At 47.7% G+C, this 17,430-nt stretch overlaps 1 protein-coding gene across 1 annotated transcript in view; it reads right to left on the reverse strand.

Annotated features, from left to right (window-relative positions):
- Positions 1-6,925: 6,925 nt before the first annotated feature.
- The window catches only part of CDC5L (cell division cycle 5 like), a 50,089-nt gene continuing 39,584 nt past the window's right edge, over positions 6,926-17,430 (reverse strand). The window contains exons 14-15 of the mRNA XM_030886907.2: positions 8,036-8,248; positions 6,926-7,314 (exon numbers count right to left, since the gene is read on the reverse strand). Of these exons, the coding sequence (XP_030742767.2) occupies positions 7,210-7,314; positions 8,036-8,248 (318 nt within the window). The 3' untranslated portion in view covers positions 6,926-7,209. The remainder of the gene's footprint in view (positions 7,315-8,035; positions 8,249-17,430) is intronic.

Consider the following 17,430-nt stretch of genomic DNA (forward strand, 5'->3'; position numbering starts at 1 on the left):
TTCTCTCTCTTAACTCCACCTCAGAGTGGGAGGTGAGAGGATGCAGGTGGCCCTGTCAAGCACTCCCTCTCTCCAAGGACAGCCCAGATCCTAGAACGCCTGCACCTCTCTGTTTCCTTAGAGTCAAAGCCACAGAGGCCCTACACACAACCGAACAAAACACTGCGCGCCCCGCGCCATCCACCCTCACGATCCTTCCGACGCCGGAGCCCAGTGAGGAGCCAAGTCCTTCTCCATCGGCTGTTCTTAGTCTGGAAGCTCCGCGGAGACCCGTCCGCTTTCAGTGACCCTGCTGGCATTTGACGTACCAGTGACAGAGCTTCCAGCATCACAGCAACACACACGCCACCACAGCATGACAGACTGACAGACAAGGGGTGGCAACAAGGTACGGGTGGTAGGGGTGGTGGTGTCCTTTTGTCCTTGTATGCCAAGCGCTTACTAAATTCAAACTGTCAGGACTACGTAACTGCATGTAACATAATCCAGAATAACAACATATAAGCTCAAAGCCCAGCACCACAGGTCCATTCTGACTCACAGCAACTCTGTAGGACAGGGCAGACCTACCCCTGTGGGCTTCTGAGATGGTAACTCTTCATGGGAGTAGAAAGCCCCATCTTCCTCCTGAGGGTCGGCTGGTGGTTTTGAACTGCTGACCCTGTGGTTCACAGCCCAACAAGCAGCCCACCGTGCCACCAGGGCTCCTCAACAGCAATAGAATGCACATGTGTCTGCTCATACGGTAATGTATAGGACGTGACCGTTAGATTGTATGTCCACTTGCACTTGTGGATGGGTGGAGTCCAACCTGTCAATCAGGTCACAGCCTGGTGAGGCCTCCTGGGAGGAGTGGCCTTTTGATAAGAGAGACACAGGGGATCCCTCCCCCTCTCTCGGCCCCTTTGCCTTCCTGCTTGCTGGTCTCTGACCACCCAACTCTGAGGGCTGTCAGCGCCCCACTGTGTTTCCACAGGCCTTGGACCCACGTCCCTCTGCTCCCACCGGCCTGTGATCCACACCCTGCATCAGACTTCCCATTTCTGCGTCACCGGTCGGCAGCACGGGAGTCTCGAGAGGGTTCGGCTAGGACCTAGGGACTTCAGTTGGGCTGGGCTGGGAGACCTTTTTTTTCTTTTAGGGTTTTCAATAGCTGTTTTGCTTTAATTTTATTTCATTCCATTTTAGATTGCCAGGTCTTTTTTTTAATTATTAAAAGATCATTTTATTGGGGACTCTTGCAGCTCTTATAACTATCCATACATCAATTGCATCAAGCCTATTTGTACATATGTTGCCATCATCATTTTCTAAACACTTACTTTCTATTGATCCATTGGTATTAGCTCCTCTTTTTTCCCCTCTTTCCCCCTGATAAATTATAAATTATTATTATTGTTGTTATTTTCATATCTTGGGATACCTTGATAGAAAATCACTTCTCGAAATAAAGCTTATTCTCATCCACAAAGGATGGTCATTGGTTTTGTTTCTCTAGAGAACTCAGCCTCACAGAGTGAATGATGCCTGTAACCTAGTTCTGTAACAAGTCATTTTATTTAATCATCATTTCCACCGGTGTGTGTGATGATTATACCCATACTTATGTAAGTTTATGCTGTTTTAATAATAAAATACAAATAAAAGTCCTACTATAAGATGTTTCACGAGTGAGGACCACTCCAATCTCCATAACAACCCGCAGGCCGCCCTTCCCCAGGCCTGCTGGACATCTTCACGGAAGGCAGATGCTTCCACTTTTGTCCCAAACCATTTGACTCCTGCTGGCTCAGGGATGCCCTCTCCATCCTCCATCTGTCCCAGGGGATCGTTGCTGTAGGGTGGATTCTCTCTCTCCGGGATCCCATAGGTGTGAAATAGGCCTGCAGAGTAGCACCTTCAGAGCTGTGCCCTTCTGGAAGCTGATGCCAGCCTGTCTCCCAAGGCACCCAGCCTAGGGGGCCGCACCTCCCAGGGAACTCCCCTGCAGCCCTCCCCACCCATCTTCCTGGCTCCTCTCCACGCCCATTGCAGCCCACCCCCAGGTCACTCTTTCCAGAGCCTGAACCCCGAGACCTTCAGGACAGGGTGCCCCATAGGGGACCCCAGGAAGCTGTCACAGTGTGCCCGGACAAAGTGCATGACTTCCCAGGGAGCTATGGGGGGCAAGGTCTTGAGACGACGCCAGCACAGTCAGAACAGCCACAGCTGGAGACAGAGGTGCACACTGTTTTGCCTCCTCCTGTCACCCTCAAGGCACCCAGTGGCAGAGGGGTTCTGTGTTGGTCTGCTAACGGCAAGGTCAGCAGTTCGAAACCACCAGCCTCCCTTCGGGAGAACAATGAGGCTTTCTATTCCCATAAAGAGTTAGAGTCTCCGGAAACCCACAGGGACGGTCTACCCTGCCCTATGGGGTCACTATGAGTCAGAATGAACTCACTGGCCACAAAAGCGAATGACCGAGTGGTGCACTCAGTCCTACTCAGGGAATGCTGATGGTTAGACGTTACACTGCTAACTTCCAGGTGGGAGGTTCGAACCCACCAGCGGCTCCTTGGGAGACATAGGCGGCCATCTGCTGTGGTAAAGATTGACAGCCTCAGACACCCTAAGGGGCAGTTCGACCCCGCCTACAGGGTGGCCATGAGTCAGAATCCATTCCACAGGGGTGGAGTGGACTTTTTTGTTGCACCAGGGCCAGATAGCACAGCTTTCCCAAGCCATCGGGCCGCCTCCATCCCTCACAAGCTGTCTTCCTGGGAGACTCAAGCCTCAGTGGGGTGAGCACCCCTTTCTCAGACAGGTGTGTTTGAGTTTTCTCTCCGTGTATCTGCTATGGTACTGCCACCAAGCAAATTCATTGCCTTCATCTCGTTGCTATCCACGAGGGATTTTAGCATCTAGTGTTACCTTTGAAACGCACCTAATAATAAGTAGTTCAAGAAAAGCAAATGTGCTGGGATACTGATGGGGTGAACATGGAAGGCTTCCCAGATTTAATTACGAGCAATTCCTCGTCTGACCACTTGGTGGCACTTGGGCTGTGGTATGCTGGCTCCAACCAGAAGGAAGAGGGAGGGAGGGAAGAGGGAAGGAGGGGGCTTGGAAGAGGTGGGCCACCACTTCCTTGAGCAAGCATCTCGGACGGGTCGTTTCGGACTTGAGTCTTATGAAAGCCAGGACAAAACGTCTGACTCCATCCAAGCAATCACTGAAAATAAACAAGCAGGAGCCCCACTTCTGAGCTGCAGGGAAGGTAGATGCTGTGCACTTTCTCCCAGGAAACGACAGCTTCTCTAGGGCACGCTGCCCAGGGCCCCTCCTGTGGCTCGTGTGCTCCCCCTCTGCCTTCCCTCAGCTCCAGTCTCCAAGGCGTAAGCCCTCTGGATGCTCCTCGCTGCCCATCCACGCGGACCCTTCCTAACTCCTCAGGCAGAGATGAGGGCGCTTGCTCATACCAGGTCCCTCGCTTAGCGGCCAGGTCAACCCCAAGAGGAAACAAGGCTGCCAAGCTCCTCCTCCCACCAGATCACGAGAACCAACCGAGACCACTTTGGGGGCAGACACTGGCCGCTGCAAAACTCCAGTTGGCAACCCCGATTTCTGTTGCTACAGTTGGAGAAAGGAGGTTTTCCTTGGAGTGAGGTGATGGAACCACCCCACCACCACCACCACCTACTGGTACGTGGAACCATTCCACCTTGGGCCAAGTATTAAGGTTTCCAACCAGGGCTCTTCTGAGTGCAGAGAATCGGCTTCATCTTCCGGTTAACCCATGATAAACCTCCAGAGGTAGGCCGTATGCAGCGCTTTAAGATCTGGCCCAACTTCTGTTCTCTTACCATTTTATTACACAAGGACAGTCTTCAGGTACGTGCAGCTGAATGTTCTCTGCAAGGCGGGAGGAGGACAGGGAACTGGGGGCGTGTAGGGACAGAGTCTCTGGTGATGTTTCGTGGGAAAGGGTGACAACTGCTTCCACTATTTTCACTTCAAAAATACTTCCTCCCTGGGTGTAGAACCTTCCCTGAGGAGTCAGGAATTCGAGGTGGATTCTTTGACCCTTCCGTTTATCCCAGTGCTCAGAGTGAGGAATCCCCAAGGTTTACTAGGTGCAGCCTATAGTGTTGTTTGCTTTAAAGACCAGGGAGCGTTCAGGCGGTGGTCTGGTTTTAGGAAGGCAGCTGAACGTGGTGGAAGAAAACAAGGCGTGGGCTCTGGGCTCAGCTTGGACACCAGCTTTGTTATTTGAGCAAGCCCCTTCTCCACAGGACAATTCCTGTCTGCACTCCAGGGCTAGGGTTCTCATCTGACCCTCTTTTATACACCTCTCCAGGATGGGGCAGGGAGGCACAGGCCCGTGACTTCCGAACAGCAAGACCTAATATGTCCCTCCCGCTGCTGCTGCCAACGCAGGCCCAGGGATCAGAGGGAGGCCCAGGAATTGGAGACGGCCGGGGAGGGAAGGAGTCCGTGCATGCAGAAGACACCGGCAGCAGCCCCACTGCCCTTTCCCAGTCGGAACCACAGCTGGAACCAGGGACTGGGGAGCAGGGCCCATCTAACCACACAAGACAAGAGGTCCCCAAGAGCTCTTGTTTATGTGAGTCCACCTATTTAACAACTAACCAATAGGTGGGAGATTGATTCCCACCCCTGGCTCCATGTGAGAAAGGTTGGGCTAGGTCGGGAGAACTCAGCCATCAGCACTCTGAGACACACTGGGTTGCAAGATAAGGCATGGGGGCGCCGGAATGGATGTTTCTGGTATTTCGCCACATTTAAAATCAAAACTGAGTGCTTGAAAAGATGTATTAAGTTTAAAGATAAAAGCACTTACCATCTTAACGGCTAATACATTGTCAGCACGCCAGAAGGACGGACACAGACAGGGGAAGGAGCAACACTCCTGGCTCGGGGCTTTCATGCCCAGCCCTAATTACCACCTGAGATCAAGTTTATTGTGCCAACCTGGCCGATACACACATGTGGAGTTAATTGAAGGGTGGAGAGATAAAGGGCTCAGTGAGCTTCGTCTTTCCGGTTCTCGGGTCTCTTGCTTTCTGATGGTCGGACCAGGGTGCAGCTGCCTTAGCAGTTCCCTGCTTCAGCTGGCAAAGCTCACTTCCTCCAAGGCATCCCCAAGGAGAAGCCACATGGACCTGCCCCGATGCAGCCCTGGGTGCTGGAGCAGCCGTGTAGAGACCCCTGCCAGCACTGAGATGCTTACACGCTCACTTATTTGACTTTCCTCCTGCAGTTGGCATCATCGCGTGTGTTTTGTGAGATGGAGGACTTTGTGGATTGGTGTTGGACATATGGGCTGATGTTGGACTTGTGGGCTTGGGCAGCACTGGGTTGGGATGTTTTCTTGATGTGCACTTACCCTCTATATAAAACTCTCTCTTACACATATGGGTTTCTGGGGATTTTCTTCTAGTCTACCACCTGTCAGCATGGGCTAGGAGGCTCCTCTGTCAGTGACAGCAGGGAAACAAGCAGCGGGTAGTTTCTCATGCGCCTTAGCCAGCAGCTTTCCTCCAAGCTTAACAGACAGCCCAGCAAGTGACTTCCAGGCCAGGTGAGCACCACCTGTCTGCCCACCCCACCAGGTGGTGGGCCTCAGCAAACTCCTCCAGCCAGTGGGCGGGCTGCAAGACACCCTCTCCAATGAAGACTGGCGCTCCATGTTGAGAGCCAAGGGGATGGGCTCTTCCAGACATGACCCACCCCCTTCCACACAGTCCTTTGCCACATGGCTGGGGGCATGCCCCACCTCTGCTGCGACTCCAGCCTGTCTCAGGTGGCCCCGTTTCTTTCTACAGACTACACCCTGAACCCTAAAGGATACAGTATCATTTGTAAAACTGGTGACAGGATTTCTAGCTCACTGGGAAAGTCAAAGGCAGAAAATGACAGTCCACTTAGGAATGACAGGAATGAATGAGAAGTCAAAAACCTGATTTCAGAGGATTAATGTCGGTAATTACCATAAAGGCCAATAGATTTAACTCCCTTATTAAAAACAAAGACTCTCCCAATGGGTTGAAAATCTGGTCGCTCACTACCATCAGGTTGATGCCGACTCCTGGTGCCTCTATAGGACTGGGTAGAACTCCCCCTGCGAGTTTTCAAGACTCACTCTCTATGGGAGTGGAAAGCCCTGTCATTCTTCCAAGAAGCGGCTGATGCTTTCGAACTGCTGACTTTGTGGTTAGACCACCACCAAAGCTCCTCCGAATGCTCGCATGCTACACTTGGGCCTTTTGACTTGTGAAGCTAACTGCAGCACTCTAACACGTTCAGTGGTCTTGCTGAAACTCATTTATGAATTGTCTTCATTAACTCACAACAGGTTGAAAAAAATTAAATCTTTCAAGTCCTGATGCCTAACGCATGTAAGCAGCTACTAGGCAGGGAAGAGGCTGCCTGGGGTTAGAGACCGGATCAGAATCTTTGGCCTTCAGCAATACTCCACAGGGGGTAGCTCTCACAGGGAAGCCATGTCAGTCAGCTGATGGAGAGAGCACAGAATGGAGTCTCCCGGGGACAACACTCGGCCCTCCCACCAGAGCTCCATGCCTGCGGACACTGAGAGTAGGGGCTGGGCTGGTATTGGCTGTGCTTTCTGGTCCGGGAACGGTCACTCAGCTCATGAAAGGTTTCAGAGGAATGCTCCACTGTCTGAGGCAGGGACACCGAGACTGGGAGGAGGGTGCTGAGCTATTTAGAGTCTGTCTTGAACAATGGGCCGTCCTTGCTGAACTGGTCTGTGGAAAGGACTGCCTCCTCCTCAGAATTTAAGGTGCAAGTACCCTTGAGTTACTCCTTGAATAGGGCAAAGGACAGAGACCAGCAGGCTTCTGGGGGCTCTAAGTGTCTAATTACCTCAAACAAAAGGCTATAGTCTTTTTTATTTATGTTGTGTTTTTATTTAAGAGTTTACTGACAGACAAGTTGGAAATCAGGCTTTTCTTTTCTTTTTTTAATTGAAGGCCCAAACTTAAAATTTTTGCAAATATGGTACTGCTAGAAGAATGAGCATCTTTATAATTTAAACCTTAAAACGTTCTGTGGGGTTAAAATCTTCATACGCAGACTTTGTAAGATGGGTATCGTTGAAAACAAAACAGCTGAGAGCCCACGGCTGGTGGGCAGAAGGTCAGTGGCGAGGAGCCGGGTCCAGCCTCGGGGCCGGGCAGCCGCGCCTCAGTACTTGGACCGGCAGTCCTCTTTCTCCAGCAGCAGGTCCGCGTACCGGTGCTGCAGCTCCTTCTCTCGCTCCTGCTGCCGCTGAACATCCTCCTTAAGACACTGCGAGACACACACATGAAACAATCACTTCACCTGTTCAGTATAGTGGAAAAAATGTTCGATCCATCATGGATGATCTTAAGAGATTAGCTATTTTCCAGAGAGAAACAAACACAGAAAATACTTATACTATAAAAACTGCACGGCGGCCCTTCTTTGACTTGGTCCTAAGATTGCCCTCTGGTAAAAACCTGCTGCTACCTCACATCAACAGGCCACGACCGGCCCCCATCAGTACCCACAAGTGCACCTGCTGGCAGCCCTTTCTTGAGCAGAGGCGCCTGCGTGCACTTGCAGGTAAGGGGAAACTGGCCAAGGGAACTGGCAGCGCTGGAACGCCTAGCTCTGTTCCCAGCATTCTGTGTTGGTGGTGGTGTTTAAGGTACTTAAGAGAGCTGTGCGAATGGGAAGCAATTAAGCTTCAAGGGGCACAGGTCACATGGGTTACAAAGTCCATTCCATGTGTATCTACACACACAAACAGAAAATGGGGGGATTAGCAGCTCTTGTATCGATGCATGCCCCAACACAGAGGCAACTCTCAACTGGAAAAGTCAAAAGCTGTGGCTTCTCATTGGAAAACTCCAAACCCTAGCAGCATCAGATGGAGCCGCGTGGCACAAAGGGAAGAGGAGAGAGAAGAGGAAGGAGGAAACAATCTGTAGCTTCTCCGGCTCTTTCTTGGCAGGGTGGCAAAGCCATCAACCATCAGTAATGTTACCTCGAGCCTCCGGGGGATAGCGGAATCTTCGTGTTTTTTGAGTTCCTCAAAAGTGCGTAACTCCAAGTACGCCTGCTCAATTTGGTCCCACAAGTCATTCAACTGTTTCATGAGCCCCATGGCCCGAGACTGATAGCCCCCAAGCAAAATCTTCATCTTCTTCTCCATCTTTGCCGCTCTCTTGGCCTCCGTTGTCATGTGGCCTCTGTTGATCTGGGGTTGGGAAGAGAACACAGGGACACACATGGGAACACAAGCTGCAGAGCAGGCCACGTCGGCACTGCTGGCACGTCTGTCAGTCTGCACCTCAAGGCCCAAGTCCGAGTGCTCCTGATGGCGTGACTCCCACAACACAAAATGGGGCTCTGAAAGGGTGTGCCTTGCACCTGCAGGGCTTCACAGACCAGTTCTGGAAAAGCGCTGATCATAACGGCACCCCAGATTCCCGCCAAAGCCTGCTTGGAATTCACAGACAGGAACGGCGGCTCACCTAGGCGTTCTAAAAAGGACTTTCACTACTGACTGTCTGCACTGGGTTGGGACTAGCTACAGCTCAGCTTCAGCAACTGGCTTTCAAAAGATGTACTTGTGCATTACGCAGCTAGTACACTTTAAATAGCTAATTGCATCTACTGTACCAGATTAATGTACCACAGTTGTGATCAAAATGTTAACTCCTCCTGCAATTAAGATTACTAGAAGATCATCTTTACAATCTTATAACCCTAAATTTGACATAAAACCCAAAGGGGGAAAAACATGTCCCATTTGGCCATGCCTCTAGAAGACCATCGAATGGGGAGCCGCCTTGGTCGACCTCAACAGAGCGCAGGGTCGGCTGTTTTCTGGACACACGTCCACCGGCCCATCGCCATTCCAGTAAGTGGACCACTCAATCTGAGTTCCCTCAAGCCCCTAATACTGTTCATGAAAAGAACACTAACTGCTCATGCGAACACTGTTCAAGCCCCTAACACAGTTCATGCTAAGAACACCCAATGTTAGACACTCAGTCACACACACTCGGCTAGCAAATCTCAACAGCATACAATTTCAAATTCATACATATAGTACTTTTAGAAACTTAGTCACACAAATTATCATTTGGGTAAGATAACTAGCTACCATCTGATGCTCCAGATTCAATTCCCAATTTGATTTAACAGTAAATAGTATTTATGCTCAGGAAGTGTTTAATCGATATCAAGGTGCACGTAGTTACTACCGATACCCTATAGCTGGGAAAGACCCCTAGTGCCCCACTGGGTTAAGTGCTGGGCTGCTAGCCAGGAGGTGGTGGTTCAAGCCCAGCAGCCACTCTGCGTGAGAAAGATGAGTCTGCGTGCTCTCATAAAGATGGACGGTCGCAGAAACCCTATGAAGCAGCCCTTCTCTGTTGCTGAGTCAGAACTGACGCAAAGGCAGTGGGCTTTTAATTTGGGAACCTCGCCTCATATATAGGCACTTATTATTCCAAAACCACCAGAGACTTTTAAAACTCCAAAGGCGCAGTTTTCCATTTAATGCCAACAATTTTACTTAATTCAGCTTACTGGAGTCTGTTCAAATTTTCTGAAAGTCTCCTGGCTCAAACAGTGTGCTAAGATTCCAAGGAAGTAGGGAAATAAACTGCAGGTGAACAAGGGTAAGTATGGGGGGAAATTAGTTTAGTCAAATAACAAAAACAAACAAACAAACAAAACCAGATTACAGCTTTTAGTAATCATTTTAAGTTTCTTGGTTATCTTACATTGATATCTGATCTACAAAAATGTAAAGGAAGTTGTGTGTATGTTTAATTTATAAAATGCTAAATCTATCATAGCCCAAACTAACCTATTACCTCTGACCTTACTCCAGCCAATAAATAAAATCACAAACATGAAATAAACATGCAGACATGGACCAGGACGACTTCCACTCAGGTCCAATTCCCCTCTCCACCACACAGAGAACCAACAGCGAAGTCTCGTTGAGTATAAGGTCATATTGTTTAAAACACAAAGAAACATGGAAAACTGGGCTCTGATGTAACCAGATCCATATATCCAGTTGCTTCCTAGAAAGAAAAACATCACCCCTGCTCCTCACTTAGCAACATGACCAGGTTCCAAAGACCAGACCATGATGCAAAACTGGAAGGTGACTTCATCATCACGTAACTGCCAGACCTTCAAATCATGACCCAGCCTCGCTGACACCGTCACTGCCCGCCAGCACGACTTTGACCTCGGGGCTCAGTGTTCATTACTGTCCAATGTACATTAATACACAAAATAGTCAATAGGTTTTTTAAATTACTGTTGCAAATGCAAAATGTCCAATAGTGAGATGGTCGATTATGTGAGTTGTTATATTAGCCAACTGCCCTGAAAGACAACTTATATACCTTATAACTGATTTACCAAAACGTCTCAAATATGTGCTTTCCAAAATTTTATTTGTACTTATGGATCCACATTACATCTATGAAAATCAGTGGTGGAGGTAGGATTAAATACTTCGCTCTGATCACCAAACAAGTCTCCTAAATATGATTATGATGGAAACTTACAAGTCACTACTGTTTTGGCCATGTCTTCAGCCCAAAACTTTTAAATAATTTTAAATAAAATAAATTCACTGTCCCTATTGGTAATTTTAAGTAGGTCAACCCTGGATATAATTAAAGTTGACTGCATCCAACATAAAGCAGCAAAATTCAATTTAAAACTAGAGACAAATGAAAATAAATAGAAGCAAAAAAGGTGTCGAGACACCAAGCTGGCAGATATTATGCACCATAATTCTCTACTACAGCATGAAGTCAGAGTCAGAGACGTGCTTCAGAATGATCCAGGCAAGAGAAGGAGAGTTAACAGTTGAGCAAGAGCGGCTATGATTTGACGGTGGTCACAGATGACACAGGAACATTCATTATACTAGTCTATGAGTCTATATTTGGGTATATTTGAAAACTCCTACAATAAACGCTGTTTTTAAAAATCTAGTTTAGTATCTACAATAAAGACCAAATGTTGTGTTAACTTAAGACGCTATCCATGAAGACTCAACACAATGAAATAAAGGCCATATTAAAAATTTAAGTATCGTCAACTATTTCAATACATCAAAATGTGTAACATGAAATGAAAGTCCACAATTACATAGACCACAGCGGTTACTGTGAGTGGCAAGTGAACCAGTTCTCACCCATAACCACCCACGGGTGAGGAGCAGAACCGTTGCACGGGGTGCAGGGCTGTGAACTACCTCTCTTCTGAGTCACCGCGAGGTGGGTTTGAAACACCAGCCTCTTGACTAAGAGTAGAGCACTTAATCATGTGCACTACCCAGGGACTCCCAGACACTAGAAGGCAGCAAACGAAAGACCAGGAAATGTGAGATCTATGGAGACTACTTAACTTGCCCTGGGCCCCAGGCCAGTCAGTGATGGAACTATGCAGCTGTCCGACTTGAAAATCCACAGCCAAGCCCCTTCCAGACGGGGCCCAGGCAGTGCAAATGCATGTGAAAGTCAGCCCCTCACAAACAAAGCATGCAAGCAAGCAGGGCCTTCATCAGCGGCTGCCTGTCATCTGTTCATTAAACCTGGAGGCTTCCACTCCAGCACCTATAAGAAAGCCGTCACTCCCCTCCCCATGCATATCCAAAAATGTCTAATTCTTTCATTTTTAACAATCTATAAAACTCTCAAAAATATTTTATAGAGGGGGGAAAGGTTACATTTAGGAATTTTTTAAGAGGTACAGTGGAATATAATTGATGTCATTACTTGTCGATCAAAGCTAATCTTTGCCAAAGATTTTTAAATGAGAAGAGCAATCAGGTTTCTCTTTTTTGTTAAAAAAAATTCTCTTTTTAAGTAAACTATTCCATTTTAAAAGTAGTACATAATGGCTCCAATGTCATTTTAATATATTTTCCTCTCTTTACCTACACAGAAGGAAAAGAAGAAAAAAAAATACACACACACACACACACACACACACGACACCACACCACCCCCACCACTCCCAGAAAGTTGAAGGTGATTTTGTCTGGATGGTAGGCTTAGGGATTACCTATTTTCTTCCTTGTATTTTTCTAGTTCTTTCAAATTTTCCACAAAGCACAGGTATTATTTTTAGAAAAATGCCTACACATGTTATTTCTTAAATGCATAGAAGAGAAACTGTCTGAAAAAGACTGGCCAGAGACCAATGGAAAACGGATGGTCCCCAGGAGATGAATCAGTAGAACCTCGGGTAAGTGCTTCCTCGGGTCATTACAAAAGGGGGCTGTATGGGACTTATAAAAGTGTGACTGTTACTTTCAAGCTCACTAAGTTTGTTAAGGCTACGAAGCTTAAGTAATTCCAAAATAAGCACATTATCCCTGGGTCGCCGTACTGGCTTCAGTGAGGTCTGTCACTGCGAGGTTCTGAACAGCGAGAGCAGCCCTGGCCGAGACGCTTTGCTTAGGGGCCACTGCAGAACCTTTTGCCAGTGGAAAAATGAGTTTGAGGGTATTCTCAATACAGGCTGCACAGTTCCACACCCAACATGCAGCAAGAGTAAAGAGGTGGTTCAATCCCCAAAATGCTTGCAGGCAAACAAAACCCCAGGAGGGCTTCCCCTCTGCCCCTGCACTGCTCGCAGCATTACACTCTCGGGGTTAGTGAGGGCCACATAGCTAAGTCAGAATGTGAGTATTTGCCTAATTTCATGTAAGCAAATAAAACAATTGCTAAAAAAAAAAAAAGATAGCTAAATGACCGGCAATGACTCCTTACTAGTAACCAACTGAATTCCTGGTTCCAGACATTAACCTGAGAAGGAAACAACGCCTAACAATTCCCACATAAACATGCACAGCCTCAGAGCAAAGATGCACATCTGTGTCAATGAGGACGTGAACCACAGGACTTGCATGAAACGAATTCAACCCAATACCAAGACAAAACAGAAGCAGCCTGGTTGTACCAAGATCTCTCTGGTTCAGCTCTTGGGAGACTCTTGCTAGAGACAACTAGGAAATCTAGTCCAGTGAGCCCTGGGTGGGGCATGCGCAGGCAACTCCTACTGGTCCTTAAATCTGCCCCCACCTTAAAAATTATTGAACCAACCAGCTCCTACTAACAATAAATTCTTCGTCAACATCATCTCACTTGCTGAATCTGCACCTTTCAAATGACAAAACAGGCTTCCAGCCTCTTCTTGCACTGACTCATACCACCTGCCATCAAGTGACCATAAAGGATAGGGTGCAATGGCCCCAGAGGGTTTCTTTACAGAAGCACACACCTTCACCTTGCTCCTGTGAGGCAGCTGGTGGGTTCGAACTACCAATCTCGTGGTTAGCAATCCAATGCTTAACCACTACCACCACCAGGTCTTGTACTAAGTAAGGTCAATTAAGAACGCTGCGCACCCATCTGGACTAACCTACAATTCAATGCACGGAAAGACTTAGAACACTGCTCATTCATAAGCCGGGGCAAACTGTACTGCCTTTCAGGCCCCGGCAGAGAGCAAGCGTGTGGTGAGGGGAGAAAGTATTCTAAAGTACTGCAGACTCCTTGCCCTCACTCCACGTGAGCGACTCTCCACGCACGCACGGGGCACACAGCTGACACCTGCTGAGACACTACACCATCCAGCACTCTTCTCAGAAGTCCTCACCGACCCAACTCTCACCCCAGCCTGCAAGCTTCCACCCCTTCCTGACCAATGACACAACAGTACCCACCTACAGTTTTCATCTCCAGGGTTTGGTGGGAAGCTGCTACCCACCTGGCTGGGGGCAGGGGAGGCGTTTATATAAATCTGAAGAAACAGAATTCATCCCAATAACCACAGCACCAGAGACCCCATGGGGCATATGTATCCCATTATGTCAAAATCAGTTTTACTTAAAAAAAAAAAAGTTTTCCCCCATTTCAAATTGCTTTCTGTTACTGAAAATATAACTGTGACCAAAGGGTGGGGGTGGGAGGAGGAATCCAAGAAGAAAATAATTTGGTCTTGAAAGGGTTAAAGTGCTAAGGGAAACTTTTCCCCCTATCCAAAAATATCTGACTCTAGAATGGCAACCACTGGGAGAACTGCATCCCCTGTGCAGCCAGTTGTGCTGAAGTATAGCGCTCAGTAAAGTCAGAGGCCCTTGTGGAGTTCTACAAACACATGCAGCAGGATTCTGAATGTGTTATCTCGTGTTCTTTAAGAGACTTTACTTCCAAGAAGTCAATGTCAACTAGTGTTTCTTGACAAAGTCGACTGTGCCAGTAAAACGCTGGGAGAAGTATTACTTCTGGACCTAGTTTCCATCTCTAAGGAAAGCCTTTCCATTTTTACAGCTAACACGACAAAACCCACTCTTCGGCCAAACTTCCTCAACACACAGCAGTTCAAATACTATTTCAAATACTATTAAATTTAATGGCAGGCCAAAATTCAGAGTTCTCGTTTCACTTTTGCACCTACTGGAAATTATTTCACTCAAAATAATTATGTCTTCAGATGATTTCCTATTTCCACTTAAAGTGGAAACAAATTAGAACACTTCAAATTCTATTTGCACTTCCCCAATACGGTATGACTCATGTATCTGGCTGGCATCATCTGGAAAGGAGGTTCTCCCCGTGCAGTGCTCACTTCCCAGATAGGGCTGCCTTCTCCAGAGCTGTGTCCCCACGGCCTAGCCAGGGTCTGCATATAGTAGATGCAGGACTATACCAAGTACTAACCACACTCTGCCTTTCACCATTTGATAAAGGTGTGTCTAAAATGAATTTCAGCTACTTGAGAAAGAAAGAGAAATCAACAGAACACCGAACAGAAAGAGCTCTGGTTTGTTCCAGGGGCACCACTGTCCACAGCAGTCACTCGGCTCCCCACTGTACCCGACTGCCCGCAGAGGGCACCGCAGCCCAGGTTTCTCGGCTGCCATGCACCAACCGCCACAGCAGGCACGGCTTTCACAACGTGCCCCTTTCTGGCAGGGTTCTCAGGCTCAGCCTGCCTCCACAGCAGCATAAAATACCCAGCCCAGGCAAGGACTCCCAAGTCTTTCCCACTTCCTGCTCCGCTGATCTCTGCCTGCATTCTGATGCTATTTTCTATTGACCAGACCCCTGGTGCCCCCATCACATTCCACAGGAAATCTGAGATGGTTCCATTCGCTTCAAATGAGTATCTTAAGGATTTTCGCTTAAGTTCTAAATTTCATATATTAATGGGGGAGGGGGACAGATCATGAGTTATGGCTCAAAAACTAACTCCAATATAAACCTCAGGGCCTATTTTTTAAATCCATTTAGGAGACATCAACCACGACAAAGCTGGATTTCATCTTGCTTGATGGGCTGTGATAGGGCCATAATTTAGATTCACTGCTCCAAAGTTCATGGCAGCGAAATCAATCCTCCATTGGCAGCCCTGGTACTCGGGCTCGCCGGGCCCAGCTCTCTGAAACTCAGCAGTGAGGGGATCATTTCAGTATGGCATTCCGTTTATACAGTCTAACTGGAGTTCCTTCCCCACAACAAACTCTGAATAATGTTTATAATTTAGCAATCAGCAGAAATGATGAAAGAATTACCACAATTGAAATAAAATATTTATGTATTTCAAACCAGTAGAACGGTGCCTTCAAAAGCTAAAATAAGCTAAGAGAAATCTAGTTCTGAATTAGGGATGGATAAAAGAAAACGGAGGATTTGTTTGTTTGGGTCTTGGCGTTCCTTTTCTTCTTAAAGATGTAATAGACTTTCATTTGAAATAAGCATAGTTTACTAGATTAAAGGATGGGATTAAGTATTCTTTAAAAGTATCCTATTGGGTAACTGCAATGTTTAAATGCTCTGATGCTAACCTAAAGCGTGCCCATTTAAACTCACAGGTGTCCCAGGGAGAAAGATGCTGCAGTCTGTGATCTTCAGTGAAGGTGACAGCACTGGGCACCCCGGGGGGCAGTTCCACCCTGTCTGATAGGGAGTCTGAGTGGATTGGATGGCAAAGGTATCACACACACATCTACAAAGAGCCCTGGTGGCACCATGGTGAAGCACTAGGCTGAGAACGCAAAGGAAAGGGGTTTGAAGTCAGGAGCGGCTCACCAGGAGAGGAGGCGGCAGGCAGCCTGCCCCTGGGAAGATTACAGACTAGGGAAGCCCGCAGGGCAGCTCTCCTCTGTCCCAAGTCACAACTGGCTCGAGGACACCGAGTCTCATTTTGGTTTCGCTGGGCAAACAATAAAGTAAGTTATCCAGGAGTCAAAAGAGAAAAATTGCTTCAGCCTGTTTTATGATTCTTCCAAAATCACCAATCGTTCAACAAAAATAGTTCAACGGAAGACTTCAGTTCCTGGTACTGAGCTGAACAAAGAGAACCACATGTTTTTAATGGCTGCTCATAAATGACCCAAATAAATCTCCAAACGAGCAGCAGCGGTCCGTTCTCTTTCCGTTCAAAGCTCCCTCACAGGCCAGTCCCACACAGAACTGTTTAAGCCCCTGCACTTCCCGGCGCCACGCACTTTGTGATACACTGATCTGTTGCCGTCAAAGTTAGTGCAAATGCCAGTTAGGGAAGACTTTTGTTTGCTTGCTTGCTTTTTCATTTCACACAGCACAAAATATCCTGCTTTTTGAGGGAGAAGAGAGTTTACCTACCTCAAATAAAGTTCTTCAACCTGAGGGATCTAAGTATTTAGAAATAAATGCTCACGGAAGCTTTCCAAGTGGCTTACCAATCAATCGTGATACTGACTTTAGATCAGAATGGCACGGCTACATGCCATTTATAAGAACGGAAGCCTATACAACAGAACGTTCTATTAACCCATTGACTCTGAATTACAACACAGAGCAACCGCACCCCCTGCTGGCAGTTTGTCGGTACAACCACAACAGCCAACAACACTGGGTCACCAAGTCTCCCCAAGTGACTTACTTCACAGAAAGAAACCAAACTCTAATGGATCAAAGTCCACAGGCATTATTACCCATCAGATCCTTAGACCTGTGGTCTGAAAGGTAAAAGCGGGACTAAGATTAATTTTCCAATCAAAGATCCTGCTTTCCCCTGCTCACTTCCCCAGCTCCACATATCGCCCCATCTGGTGTTTTTTTGTTTATTTCTCTGGGTAACCTGAATGAGAACATTGTCAATCAGCCGTCTGTAAGAGAAGCTGGCAATCACATACCAGAGGAAACTGAGGCCACTGTCTGCGGCGACTGCACAGCACGCCCTTCTCCCTCCCACTCCATTTTGGCCTCAGAAACACCCCTTGAAGACCACCATTAAGAATCCACCAGGCGTGGTGTGAGTGGCGATACTGGGAAGGTAGAGGGAGGGTGGGTTCGAAAGGGGGAACAGATTACAAGGATCTACATGTGACCTCCTCCCTGGGGG

This window comes from Echinops telfairi, unplaced genomic scaffold (genome assembly GCF_000313985.2).
Source record: "Echinops telfairi isolate 266 unplaced genomic scaffold, ASM31398v2 ScPeMD7_3533;HRSCAF=4204_1, whole genome shotgun sequence".
NCBI classification, from domain to species: Eukaryota; Metazoa; Chordata; class Mammalia; order Afrosoricida; family Tenrecidae; genus Echinops; species Echinops telfairi.